The sequence below is a fragment of the Heterocephalus glaber genome, unplaced genomic scaffold (genome assembly GCF_053883595.1).
Source record: "Heterocephalus glaber isolate CG9 unplaced genomic scaffold, H.glaber_assembly_v1.0 deba00001564, whole genome shotgun sequence".
In the NCBI taxonomy this organism is placed as follows: Eukaryota; Metazoa; Chordata; class Mammalia; order Rodentia; family Bathyergidae; genus Heterocephalus; species Heterocephalus glaber.
Window position 1 is genome coordinate 19,290,033 of NW_028258351.1, and position 14,724 is coordinate 19,304,756.

Sequence of the window (14,724 nt, forward strand, 5' to 3'; positions counted from 1 at the left end):
GGATTAGAGGAAAGGGGATGGATGAAGGGCACAGACTTCTGCACTGACTCTGAATAATGGGAGAAGGGTAATGGGGGCATTTATCCCTTTCCTCCTGATGACGCTTGGAGAGGGCTAGGTTCCAGGGAGAGATTGGAAGTATTTTGCATTTGTTTTTCTGGTTCTGGGGCTAGAACCTAGAACCCTGTGGCTCTAAGCAAGTCTCTACAATGGAGCTACACCCCCAGCACACTCCTTCCTTCCCAGGTGAGTCTGGGGTACGGAGCAGAGAAGAAGCTGGAGCCCACTCCTAGACTGTGTGGAGGCTGGGAGGTTTTCTCATCTCTCCAGGTTAAGGCTGGACCATTCTATGCTCCTTTCTGCTGCTGGGAAGAGTAAGTTGCTTCCTGGAAGTTTCTTGAAGAAGGAGCCATTCCGTGATTAAGCAAAATTTAGCAACCAGGCAACTATCTTTGGCAAATTTAGCAGCTACCTTTGGTAGTTCTCTGGGTTGCTCGATATGAAGGATAGATAAGTAGTCTAAACAAAGGCCTACTCTCTAAGAGCCTAGAGTCTAGTTGAAAAGATAAAACATACCATGTATGTAGTGTTTTGTTTTGTTTTTTGTTTTTTTAGAAACAGGGTCTCACTATGTATTCCAGGCTGCCCTTGAACTCAGTATGTAGCCCAGGTAGTCCTTGAACTTGCAGCAGTCCTCCTGCCTCAGCCTCCCAAGTGCTGAGATTAAATTTGTTTTTTAAATAGGGTTCCACACTTAAAAAACAAAATGTTGCCCATGCTGGCCCAGAATTCCTGGGTTCAAGCAATCCTCAGCCTCCAAGTAGTATGTCACCATACCTGGTACTTATTCTATTTTTTTTTATTTAAATCTTTTATTGGTACATTTTAGGTATACAACACATTTACATTTCTCATTGGGAACTTGTGCCTTTCCATGATGCATCTTGGTACCTGGTACTTATTCTGATATTTGGATTAAAATCCAAACTTCTCCCTATGGCCTATAAAGGACTGGAAAAGTTTGGCCCCTGCCTACCTTTCCAATCTCTTTTTAAAATTTTTTTATTTTTTTCCTTTCAATCTCTTGCTGTGTCAATTGATCTTATCTTCTCTCATTAAGGCCCAGCCTTTGTGTTTATACTTCTCTCTCTTCCTGGAAAGTTCTTCCTCCACCTCTTTTCTTTTTTTCTGGTACCAGGGATTGAACTCAGGACCATGTACTTGAGAGGCAGGTGTAGCACCACTGAGCTAAATCTACCCCCCCCCCCCATCTCTCTTCTTGAGTCCTTTTGGTCATTTAGGTCTCCTGTTAAATCTTACCTCCTCAATAAGTCCACATCTGACAAACTCGCAGTTATAGCACTCTCTTTCATTATGATGCATTGTATTAACATTGTTCACTTTTCTTTTTTTTTAGATAGGATCTCACTATGTAGTTAAGTTCAGGCTGGCTTTGAACTCACTATGTAACCCAGGGTGGCCTTGAACTCATGGCAATCCTCCTGCCTCAGCCTCCTGAGTGGTGGGATTACAGGTGTGTGCCACCATGCCCAGCTGTTTGCTTATTTTTATTGTTTACTGAAATGGGAGTCCCAGGAATACAGGGACCAGAATCATGTCTGGCTCCACAATTAAATGTGATTAAATATGCACTGAATGAATGAATGGGGTTTGGACTGGCCTCTGAAGGGTGGGTAGAGTTCCAGGAGGACAGAATGAAATGAACAAAGATGTGAAGTCAAGGGTAAGCATAGTCTGTTCAGGCAGTGGCCAGCTCAGCTCCAGCAGAGGACTAGTTGAGGACTAGTGAAAACAGAGGTTAGGGATACAGGCTGGGTGTAGATCTGCAGGACAGACTGAAGAATTTGGACTCTATTCTGCTGATGACAGGGAGCCATTGAAGATCTTTGGGGTAAGGAGTGGCCTAATTAAAGTTTTATTTTGATTTTCCCCCTTCTCTTTTGCAGTGCTGGGGATTGAACCCAAGGCCTTGAACATGGTAGGCAGGTGCTCTACCAGTCACTGAGCTACACCCTCCACCCATTAAAGCTGTATTTTGAGAAAATTAATCCAGGATATGCTGCAGAATAGACAGAAGCAGGGCCAGCTGCATAATTTGCATGATCCGTGTAGCCTCTTATTCAAAATCTAGGAAGGGCCAGATGTGGTGGCACACACTGTAATGCCATCTACTTGAGAGAATGAGGCAGGAAGATCACAATTTTGAGCCCACCTGGGCAAATTAGCAAGGCCTACCTCAAGATTAAAAATTTGTAAAAGAGGTTGGGGAAGTAGCTCAGTGACAGAGTGCTTGCCTAGCATGTGAGAAGCTCTGAGTTCTGTCCCCAGTACCACACACACACACACACACACACACACACACACACGCACACACCCTTCATGAAGAAAAAGCATTAGAGGCACTAAAGTAAAAAACGACTTCCTTTCTTCCACACTCAATTTATGGTGCTTTTTCTTTGCTAATTTGATGCTTTAATTTTTTTTTTTTTTCAAAATAGGGTCTCCCTATGTAGTTCAGGCTGGTCTCAAACTCACTAGGTAGCCCAGGCTGGCTTTCAATTTGTATTGATCCTCCTGCTTCAGCCTCCTGAGGGCTGGGATTACAGGTGTGCACCACCACACCCTGCTTGATGCTTTAATTTTATGGCAGTGCTGGGGAATGAACCCAGGGCCTCTCACACTCCACAGGCAACTGCTCTACCACTTAGCTACATCCCTAGCTGGATGTTTTAATTTTTAAAATTAACATTTTTCCATCTTCAGCTTCCAAACTCACTAAGTAAAGAAGGACTGAAAGCCAAAGAAATTATGATCTGGGTGTGGTGCCATACACCTGTAATCCCAGCATTCTAGGAAACTGAGGCAGGAGGATTGCAAATTCTAGCTCACCCTGGGCAATTTAGCAATTTATCAAGACCCTGTCTCAAAATTTTAAAAAATTTAAAAATGCACTGGGGATGTAGCTCAGTGTAAAAGTCTTGGGTTCAATCCCCAGTATGGAGGTGGGGGATAGGGTGAGAGTTGAAAGAAGAAAAACCTCTCCAAGAGAAAGTGACAAGAGTTGATAAAAGATGAAAAGAAGGAGGAATAATGATTTTAATGTGGTGTTTAAAGGTCTTGCTACTGGACTGTGGGCTGGTGCAGCACGAAGTCTCTAGTAGATGCTCCGTGCATGTTGGGAGATGAGAAATAGGCATGCTCAGCAGACATTCATTCTTGGGAATATGGTGTTGGGAGGGCTTGAGAGATGGGGAAGATGTCCAAGGAGAGAACTAGGTGACATGGATGAGAGGCTATGGGGACTGGAGAAAAAGATGAGCCTGTGGTGGGTGCCTTGCTTTAGCTTCCATTTTGACTGGGTCAGCATCCAAGCTGGTTTCTGGTCTTTCCCAGACTTTTATTTTTTTGGGGGGGGGGGGTTAGTATAGATTGAACCCAGGACCTTGGCACTGAGCTACCTCCCCAGAAGATTTTAATTTTTTTCCCAAGTTTTTAAAATTTGAGATAGGTTATGGCTAAGTCACCAAACTGCAGAAGCTGGGCTCGAACTTTTTGATCCTCCTGTCTCAGCCTCCCAAAGCTCTGGGACTACAAGCAGGTGCCCCCATTGCTGGGCTATGTGTCCCAGGGTCTTTCACAGCACCTCTACTTTTAGTCTCTTTCTAACTTCCTGCCTGGGCCTCCACCTTTGCGCAGTATCTGCTTGCCTCTCCTGTCTTTCTGGGGTTATCTTTCTCTCTCCTCCACCTAGACATGCCCTCTATCTTCTTCTGCCACCCTGTTCAATACAGTACCAGGTGGGGGTTTGGGAAGAGCCTGCCAGGTCCCAGAGAGGCGCCAGGGGGCGGGCCCGGGCCCAACCCCTCTGTCCATATTTGCATCTGTATAGGACCGTGAGGGCCAGAGTCGAAGAGGCGGGGCTTCTGGGGTGGGAAGGGGGCGGGCACCCTCAGAGTCCCAGAGTATAAAGACCGAGAGCAGCGACCGCGGGGCCCGCACTGCTGAGGAGCGGAGCCTCCGCCTGGGGGACCCTTATTTCTCTCTGGCTGTCCCCGAACTGCGTGTCCCTATCCCACCCCCACGGCGGGGCCACCAGTGGTGTGGCGGTCTTCGCCCGGCGGAGGAGCTTCGAGCAGCCACCTGCCGCGTTCTACCGCCTCTTTGCATCTCGGATTTAGGGGCTGCCACCTCCTCCCTGTCCCTGTCTTTTCGTACCCCTCTTTTTTCAGTGTTTTGCTCGGATTTCGTAGCCGTCTGTTTTTGCGTCGCTTTTCGTTTTGCTTCTAGGTGGTTTGCGGGGTGAGGCTGCATTCACACCCCTTCCCCTCTTTTTCATCGCGGTCGGGGGCCTAGCATCTGAGCGCCTCCGCCGCGCTGCCAGCACCCCGTAGCGCGTGGCCGTGCACCCCGGGATTTGCAGCAGCTGCCTCTCAGAGGGGGTCTCCCTCGCCCCCGCCGCCTTCGTGTCCCGCGCGCTCCAGTACGTGGCAGGCGACTGTGCGCAGCTCCCCCGCTTCTCCGCAGCCCCCCGCCCCGCGCTGGGATTCGCCCCGCGCCGCCAGAATGGTCATCCAGAAAGAGAAGAAGAGCTGCGGGCAGGTGGTTGAGGAGTGGAAGGAGTTCGTGTGGAACCCGAGGACGCACCAGTTCATGGGCCGCACCGGGACCAGCTGGGGTACGAGGGGTGCGCGCGAGGGGCAGGGAGGCCGCCGGGCGACCCTCGGGACGCAGGGTCCCGTGGGCGAGGCACGAGCTCCCCTGCCAGGTCCCTGGCGTCCGGCCCCCCTGCCGGGCTCTGGACTGGGAGGGGACCAAATCGCCGGTCTAATCTCCGCGGCTGGCCGCTGCGGAGGCGGAGAAAGTAGGTCACTGCTGCCTTCCCGCTCCCCGCGGAGCCCCCTTGGGCGCGGGGTCTCGGGCTTTGTGCGCGTGTCCGCCCAGCTCCAGCTCTCTTCTGAGGCCAGTCGATGCACCCTCGCCTCCTATCTCCGGGAGAGTATCCCTTCCCTCCCTTTGCTCCCACTAGTTGGCCAACCCTGTCTATCTATTTTTAGCTCGTGCCCACCCCCTGGACCCTGGGAACATTCATGAGAGGGCGGGTCTGGAAGGGGGATACTGGGGGGGGTTCTTCACAGCGGAAGTCGTTTGTCTATATCGCACCATTAGGCATTTGGAACCTTCTGTAACTGCTTTGTGTGGGGGGGGCTGCTGGGGGAAGGGTGATACTGTGAAGTTTTCTAGGCTGGATCATATATCCCTGGCAGAGGGAGGAGTGGTCAGTGTGGTGAGATGGGGACATCATTAGGCCGGATGTGTGTCCACGGGACCCCAATGGCTTGTGGGACACGGGCAGAGGGACCTATATGTGGTCAGGGATTGGTCATGGGCACAGCGGCAGGTGAGGGGTAGAATTCTTCTAAAAGAGATTGTCAAGCTGGGGAGTCATAGTACAGGGGACACTGTGTGACAGGATTTACAATTTATTCACACCGATTGGACACTGTCCCATCAGTCCATCCACTAGGGACTAGGGGCCCACAAGAAGAGTCTGGCGCAATCTTTATCCTCAGGGATCCCTGAATGCTTGGGAGAATCTGAAGGCTTCTCGGACGAAGTGTCTTCTGAGGTGGAAGGTCCAAGGTGGAGGGAACAGCAGGCCCTTGTATGGGGCCAAGGGAGAGAAGTGAGGGAGAGATGATGGCAAGATGGTGTCAAGGGAAGGCTGTGGGGGATTCTGTTTTTTCAGGGCTTCTGCCTAGTGTCCTGTATATGTGTATGAGATGATGATGGTGGGGTGATCGCTGAAGTTCTGGCAGCTGTCTGAGGCTGTATCTAGGACAGTGTTTTAGGCCTTTTATTTCTGAAATTGCTTTCAAGGTTTAGCTTCTGTGGAGCATCAGGAGAGAGATATCTTGCTATTTGAGTCTCAGAGTTCTGGCTCTGCAGGGTGGTGGGTTTTGCTGTGAGTGGTAGTCAATACCAGCTTCAACTCTTTGCAGAAGCCAGGTGTAGTGGTGTATGCATGTAATCCCAGCCCTCCAGAGGATGAGGCAGGAGGATCACCATAAGTTCAAGGCCAGCCTAGGCTACATAGTGAGTTCAAAGCCAGCTAGAACTACCAAGTGAGACCCTGTCTCAAAAAAAAAGAAAAACAAACAATGCACTCTTAGTGTGCATAAGGTCCTGGGTTTCATCCTGAACAGTGTACACACACACACACACACACACACACACACACACATACAAAGTAATGGTCTAGGACAACTTTAAGCATTAGTATCATTATGGCAGTGACAGATGTTGTACTTTCTCAGGATCATGCCTGGTTGAGAAGTTGGAAATGTTATTAAATGGAAAAAAAAAAAAAACGAAAATGACAGTGGCCTATTTGTGGAATTGTCCTAGCAACAAGACTTTAGGTCTCCTGTGGCCTCCGCAAGGTTGGGCCTCACTGTGCACTAAAATCAGAGGAGGCTGGGAGTCATGACTCGAAACTTGGATACACTGCCTGCTTCCAGTTTGTTTCTCTTGGCTCCCTGGGGAAAGCTCTAAGACATCGTGTGGCTCTAAGGCCCACACCAGTGTAGAACTTCTGAATTGAAGAGGGGTGAGTGGGGTTAGGTGAGGTCATGGTAAGAAACTTAGAACCTGCTGACTCTGTTTCCTTCTCCCTAGCCTTCATCCTCCTTTTCTACCTCGTCTTCTATGGCTTCCTCACAGCCATGTTCACCCTCACCATGTGGGTGATGTTGCAGACTGTCTCTGACCACACCCCCAAGTACCAGGACCGCCTGGCTACACCAGGTGAGTGATGAGATTCTCTCTACTGGCCAGTCTTAACTGTTGCTGCCCCAAGCCTCCCAAAGGAACTGACAGCTCTTTGCATGAGTTTGGTTCTGATGATCCAATCACCATGTGCTGGAAAGTTCTTCTTGAAGTCTGCCTTCCTTCCCATGTCCTGAAGCTGGGAGCTCTGTGATCTGGGGAGGAAGTGGCAGATACTCATAGGAGGCTGCCCTCCTATAAAGACAATCTCAGATTTCACTCCATCCCTAGCCCTGGAGTTCCCCATGTCCACCTTCTTTCCTCTGTGTGTGGCGCCTTATCTTACACATACCCACTATTTCTGCCCATGTTGGCTACAGGCTTGATGATTCGCCCTAAGACTGAGAATCTTGATGTCATTGTCAACATCAGTGACACTGAAAGCTGGGACCAGCATGTTCAGAAACTCAACAAGTTCTTGGAGCGTGAGTGAGGGGCTGGCTATGTGGCAGTTGAGGACAGCAGGAGGGGGATTTGGAACCATAGAAATGGAACGCCAGGCCTGTGACTGACTCTCTCTCTTCCAACTTCTTAGCTTACAACAACTCTATCCAAGCCCAAAAGAATGACGTCTGCCGCCCTGGGCGGTATTATGAGCAGCCAGATAACGGGGTCCTTAACTACCCAAAACGTGCCTGCCAATTCAACCGGACCCAGCTGGGAAACTGCTCCGGCATAGGGGATCTCACTTACTATGGTTACAGCACTGGGAAGCCCTGTGTCTTCATCAAGATGAACCGGGTACACATGACCTTGGTCCCCAGGGAGAATGGAGGCGGGAGCTGGGGCCACCATCTGTTGACTGTTTTGTCCTTTCCCTGGGGTTAATGGGCATTAGAGAGATTTTTTGGTGGGTTGAATAGCTGAGAGAACAAGAGGTGGAGCTATTGGTGGCTAAGCTCTGTAGATTGAGGGCTGGGTATCTGTGGTGTGACAACTTCTTCCACTCTCACCACTCTCCCTCTTCACTCCAGGTCATCAACTTCTATGCAGGAGCAAACCAGAGCATGAATGTCACCTGTGCTGGGAAGGTGAGTTTATGGACCTTGTCTACCCCTTTATCCTTCACAGTTTTTGTGTGATTCATCCGTCTCTCCCTATCTTTTTTGCTCCCAGAGGCCCTAACACTATAGAGACAAGGGGGTAAGAGTGAGCTTGGAAGTGGCTTGAACTTCAGCAGGGGCTCCCAGCCCCCTTGCTTTCTAGGATTCAGGATCCTGCTCCTATGGGGCCAGACCCATCCTTTTGCCACCAAAGCCCTGGTCTCTGGCTTCTCCCCCTAAGGCTTCCATCTTCTTCTTTATTCCCCAATTGCCTATGCCTCCTGCTCTCCCTCACATCTCACTCTTGTTCCTCAGCTCTTTTTAGGCATCTAGTAGCTGCAGATCTATTAGCACCATTTGGCACCCCTGTATTTTCTTTGGAACCCTGCTGCCCCTACTCTGTCCTCTAGAAACTTGCTGCTCTCTCCCATCTCCCTGCTCCTTTTCCCTACTGAGCCCTGCTGTTTGTGTTTTCTCTTGGCTCTGCTCCAGAGACCGATTCTCAAGGATGGGGTAAGAACTTGGGGTGGTGATGGAGTGGGAGGCTTCCATGTCATTAGCCCCTTCAGGGATGAGACAGGCCCCCCTTCTGATGACATGCGCGCACACACACACACACACACACACACACACACACACATGCAGACAGACACACAGCTCAAGGGAAACAGACTTGAGAACAGGAATAATTTGGGGCAAAGGAAGCACAAAGGGGAGTCTGGCAAACTTCTGGGTGCCTACCTTTGCTAAAGTGTTCATTCCCTGCCTTTCTGTACCTCCACAGCGAGATGAAGATGCTGAGAATCTTGGCCATTTTGTTATGTTTCCTGCCAATGGCAACATCGACCTCATGTACTTTCCCTACTATGGCAAAAAGTTCCACGTAAGTCCCATGGGAGGCCTGGGATGATGACTTCTTGAGGAGCATGCTGAGGTTCTTGGGAAGGAGGCTGAGCTGTTTTAGGCTTAGACCCTTGCCCTCATCCTCTGGCCCAGGTGAACTACACCCAGCCCCTGGTGGCCGTGAAGTTCCTGAATGTGACCCCCAACGTGGAGGTGAACGTGGAATGCCGTATCAATGCTGCCAATATCGCCACCGATGATGAGCGAGACAAGTTCGCTGGCCGTGTGGCCTTCAAACTCCGCATCAACAAAACCTGAGACCCCTTCCTCCCATTCCCACCTCTCTCCCATGGATGTTTCTGGAATGTCTCTGATCCTGCCTGATCCCTCCCTCACCCACCCCAAAGGTATTTTTTATAACAGAGCTATGACTTGTCTGAGTCTCACACCCTTTTCTTTGACTTCTCAAACCAGCCTCATGTCCACTGTGATTCCCTGACTACCCACATGTTCTGCCATCTTCTCCCATACTAAGCTCAGCCAGAGATAGAGATGGTCTACTAAAAGGGCCACAGAGGAGTTAGGAGTCTTTCTAGCTCTGGTGTAGCTGTCAGTGGGATGTCCGTACAGCTCCCACTTCTCCTGCCCCATTGCCTGAGAGCTACAGAACATGCCCACTTACCCAGCCACCTACATACACGCATACTCCTCACTTCAGCCCTTTGGTTCCCAGAAGTGAACATAATATTCCCTTTTCCTATTTTTAAGCTCTGGCCATTGTACCTTTTCTCTCGCTTACACTTTCTCCTTGTCTCTACAGTCCTTATCTTGCTGGCTTTGACTTCTCTGGTTCCTCCAGAAAATTTTAACCTCCTTCTCCCCACCTATATTTTGTCCTCTGAAAAGCAGCCATTTATATGTAATTGAGGACAGGTTGGTTCTGTGGCCTTTTCCTTCCCCCTATGGTGACTCCATGAGCTGGGAAATGACTGAAAGAGAAGGCCTGTTGATTTTTCTAGAAAGTACTGTATCAGTCCCTGACTCCAATTCCTTCTTGGTCCCTTCCGTCATCCAAAGAGCCACTACTCAGAGAGGCAGGCTTGACCTAGGCTGAATATCCACTTTGTTTTTACCGATGGCTCCCTTCCCCCATTTGCCTTCCCAGAATATCCTTCAAGTTCCACTTCCCAGGGAGCCTTGGGGGAGGGGCAGCCATCTTGGCTCTGTCCCCAGTGGCCACCTTGGAGACATCAGCTGGCTGGGGAACTAATCCACCTCCTTCCTCTGAGCCCAGATCTGCGCCCCCCCCCCACCGCATTTTCTCTCCAGCTTCTCCTAGCAAGTTACCAAGTGATCACTAACTCCTTCCCTGTCCTCTGCATGCCGTCCTGAAAGTTTCAAATACTCCCCTCAATCTAGGTTCTGATTTTCTTGGCTCTATTTCCTTCAGACCTTTTTGCCTTTAAAAAAAAATAATGCCCACAGAATGTTAAATGAGGGGCCTCCTGCTCTGAGTATTTTTTAGTTATAGAGGCATTTTAACTTTCTCCTCTGTTTCCCTTCTCTTCCTCACTCTGTGCAACTCCTTTTTCTTTATTAATGCTGCAGCATCCACACTCCACCTACAAATGGAACCTTTCCTTTTTTCTCTTGCTGAATCTATTTCTCTTCCTTCTGGATCCCCATGTTTTCCTGCACTGCCCTCTTCCCAGTGGTCTCTCTGCAGTTATTTAATGCCTGTGTCAGATCTGAAAAAAAAAAAAAAAAGATAAAGTACAATAAAATGAGAGTAATTATATATATAAATATATATCATACACAGAACCCTGTGTTCGGGTTGTTCCTTTCCGAGCATTTGGAAGAGCCCAAGGAATTTGGTGAAGGGTAGATTTGGATGATCTAGGGGTTACTCAGGCCTTGAAGGGTTGCTCTCCAGCTTTGACCTTTTCCAATGTCCAAGCATCCAACCCCTTTATCTCAACTAATTTAAGACACACTATCTTAAGATCACTCCATACAAGACAGGCAGGAAGCCTACATATCTTTGTACATTGAGGCTTATAAAGTGCCTACTGTGTGCATTATAGGCACCATGAGGGTATACTTATGAGAGAGTTCGTGCCCCAAGGAGCTCCCCAGTTTAACAGGACAGGTGAGGGACACACAAGACACTCTCATACAAGGTAGATGCAGATGTGCTTCAAGGGAGGGGAGAGAGCTGGTAATTATAAAATTCAGGGTTGTCCATACTTCCTGTTGGGGGATTATAAGGAAAGGTTTCTTCTTTCTTCCTCTTCCTCCCCCTTCTTTTTTTGTTTTTCTTCCAGTACTAGGAATTGAACCCAGAAGACTTTATCACTGAGCTCCAGCCCTTTAAAATTTTGAGAGAAGGTCTTGCTAATTTGCCCAGGTGGGACTCAGACTTGCAGTCTTCCTGCCTCAGCCTCCCAGTGGGATTACAGGCTTGCACCACCTCACCTGGCTAGGAAGTTTCTTAAAGGAGTCAGCATTTAAGCTGAGGTTTAACGGAGAGGGTGGTTTGGGAGAGAAGAGTATCCACAGATGCTTAGAGACAGAAAACTGGACTAGGAGTGACAGACTTCCAAACAAAGAAATTAGGACCTCCAGGATTCTTTATGTTTTTTTTTTTTTTTTGGTACTGGGGATCAAACTTGGGACCTTGCACTTGTGAGGCAGGTGGTGGGGCAGGTGGTGGAACCACTGAGCTAAATCCCTGGTGCAGGACCTCCAGGATTCTAATTTTATGAAAACACACAAGCATAGGAAAACATAATAAAATTGTGATATACAGGGGAGAGAATATGTTGATAGCTCATTAACACTTTATTTTGAAGGTTTAGTTTTTGCTTTTTGTTATTGCAATGTTAGTATTTGCTTTGACAAATAATTTTATTACATGTGCATACACAATTTTATGATGAATGCATAATAGACACACATATACATATCATCCTATATATAAGGATCCCTGAGTTTTGGTCACTATTATATCAAAATTGGATATTATGCACAAATTTGTGCATCTTTGTCTGCTCCATAAATTTCATGTAGTACTTCAGCTGATAAAGTGCTAAGTCATTTTTAATGGCTGCATAATATTCTGTCTTCTTTTTTTTAATGATGGTACTGGGGGTTGAACCCAGGACCTTTGGACTGAACTACATTTCCAGCCTTTTTTTGTTTTGTTTTTTTGAGACAAGGTCTCACTAAGCTGCTAAGTTGCCCAGGTTGGGCTTGTACTTTTGCTCCTTCTACCTCACTCTCTCAGAGTACTGGTTTGAGACAGGGGCTTACTATGCTGGCTTTGAAGTTGCAATTCTGCCTCAGTGAGATTTAAAATTCATTTTAATTTTTACTTCAATTCATCTGGTTCATTTTTTAAAATGTGTGCTGTAAATTTGGTATCTAATTTTACTTAATTTTTCCAACTGTGCCAGCTTTATTTTCCTTTTGGTTGACTACTGGGGACTGAACCCAGGGCCTTCACTAAGTTGCTAAGTTGCCCTGGCTGAGCTGGAATTTTTGATCATCCTGCCTCAGCTTCCTAGAGAACTGGGATTACAAGCATGTACCACCACACCTGGCTCTTCCATTCTCTTTTTTTAAACAACTACTGGCTATTCTTGAGCACTTTTCTTTTCAGTCAATTTATAACTTTGGCTGGGGGATGTAACTCAATGGTAGAGTGTGTGTTTAGCAGTTGGGAGGACCTAGGATCAAACCCTAGCACCCTCCTCTCTCTGGTTTTGCCTGCAAAAAAGAGGCACAGATTTTTTTTTTTATTTGGTACCTGGGATTGAACTCGGGACCTTGCCCTTGCGCGGCAGGCGCCAGAACCACTGAGTGAAATCCCCAGCCCTTAGACACACATTTTTTTAAAGCCAGTAATTAATTTTCTTTCTTTTTGGTCCTCCTGAATGCACTAAAACCAATATTAGTGGACATCCCTATAGTCATTTAAATTAAAGTTATCTTAGTGTTTAACTTTTTATTTTGGTACCGGGGATTGAACTCGGGACCTTGCACTTGTGAAGCAGGTGGCGAAAACACTGAGCTAAATCCCCGGCCCAAAGCAATAACTTTTAATTAAGGCCTTAAAAAAAAAAGGGAATCACTGCTGAAATTTAATCAAATTCCTTTCAGGATGTTGACACAATCATATAATTTTTCTTCTTTGTTAATATAATGAATTATATTGATAGATTCTCTGCTATTAAACCAACTGTGTGCTCCTGGAATAATAGGTATAGCATATTGCTTTAAATTCAGAAATGTATCCTGGTATTTATTTGAGACAAGGCCTCACTATGTAGCCCAGGGTGGTCAGGAATTTGCATGTTCCTCCTGCCTCAGCCTCGAAGTGCTGGGAGTAGAGGTGTGTGCCACCACGCCCAACTCCTGATATTTTAGAGGTTTTGCATTTATATGTATAAACTAGTTTGGTTCCTACTTTTTAGTACCCTTATAAGGTTTTAACATTAATGAAGTCAGCAGGTTTTTTCTTGCAGTACTTGGGGTTGAATCCAGGGTCTTGTGGATGGATGATAGGCAAGACCTCTGCACCCCTGGCCCCAGCATTTTAAATGAATTAATTTCAGTCTTTTCCTGTGGCCCAGAATGAACACTGGACCATTTGATTCTTGATCATTTTTCCTCAAACCAGCTCTTGAGGGTATTTTTGTTTTGTGCTGAGGATTAAACCTAGGGTGCAAAACACGTTTTATCCCTGAGCTACACACTCTCAGCCCTTTGTTTTTTACTGGTACTGGGGACTGAACTCAGCTTCTTTGAGGAGCTATATCCCAGCATGGCCGGACTTGAACTTGTGATACTCCTGCTTCAGCCTCCCACAGCATTAGAATTCTATATAGGCATGCACCCAGCCTTTTTTTTTTTTTTGAGACAAGGTCTTGCTATGTGCCCCAGGCTAGCCTCAAACTCCTGGAGATCCTCCTGCCTCAGTCTCCTGAGTGCTAGAATTATAGGTGTGCAGCATGCCTGTGTTTTTAATATCTTGTGATGTTGTTCAGACTGGCTTTGAACTCCTAGGCTCAAGGAATCCTTCTGCCTCAGCCTCCCCAATAGCTGGGACTACAGGTATGCCTGGTTTATACCATGTCATCTCATTGTATATCCTGGATATATACAATTTTCTTTTTCAGTACCAGGGATTGAATTCAGGACCTTGCACTTGCAAGGCAGGCACAGCGCCACTGAGCTAAATCCCCAGCCCCTAATATAGTTTTTTGGGGGGTGTCAATTATACCCCAATAAAACAGTAAATTTTTTGTTTTTTTTTTTTGGTACTGGGGATTGAACTCAGGTCCTTGCACTTACCAGGCAGGGAGCAGAACCACTGAGCTAAATCCCTGGCCTAACAGTAAATTTTTAAAAGAGAAGGGAGCTTTTCAATGTGTTCTGTACATAGGAGCAAGAACAACTGAGTTACAAGAGCTCTGGTTTGTCCAGTGGCTGGAGAGATGATTCAAGATCTCTGGGCTGGGTGTTCAGTGGTAGAGCACTCATTTAGCAAACATGTAGCCCTGAGTTCCATCTCCACCCAGCAAAGCCAAAGGGCAACGGGAAGGCTCTGAAAGGGATGGATCTGGGCCTCATAGGAGAGCATTTGGCCTTCTCTAGTGAGTAACAACAAAGGTAGTCTTTTCAGCTGTCTGGGACCTTAGGGCAGGGCAGAGGGCTCCCACTGGCAGTTTAAGCCGTCGATAGGCTGAAGACAGTGGCCCCAAAGTCCCTGTGGGCCTTGGCACTCTACCACTGTGGAGGCAGCAGGCCAAGCCACGTGCCTACTGGCCATTCCCGGGGGCAGTGACTTAGGCAGCAACAGGGGATGGGGGAGCCTGGCCCTAGCCCCCTCCCTGGGAGCCAGCAACACTAAGGAACTAGTTGGGCAGGGGGTGCTGGGCTCCCCAACCCTGACTCTCCTCCCCACCCCAAGAAGCCCTTTCAAAGG

At 47.8% G+C, this 14,724-nt stretch overlaps 1 protein-coding gene across 1 annotated transcript; it reads left to right on the forward strand.

Annotated features, from left to right (window-relative positions):
- Window positions 1-3,981: 3,981 nt before the first annotated feature.
- Atp1b2 (ATPase Na+/K+ transporting subunit beta 2) lies at window positions 3,982-10,556 on the forward strand. The gene is made up of 7 exons (XM_004857447.4): window positions 3,982-4,696; window positions 6,697-6,825; window positions 7,167-7,271; window positions 7,382-7,587; window positions 7,821-7,877; window positions 8,674-8,772; window positions 8,886-10,556. The coding sequence occupies exons 1-7, from the start codon at window positions 4,585-4,587 to the stop codon at window positions 9,048-9,050; spliced, it is 873 nt and encodes a 290-aa protein (XP_004857504.1). The 5' UTR covers window positions 3,982-4,584; the 3' UTR covers window positions 9,051-10,556.
- The last annotated feature ends 4,168 nt before the right edge of the window (window positions 10,557-14,724 follow it).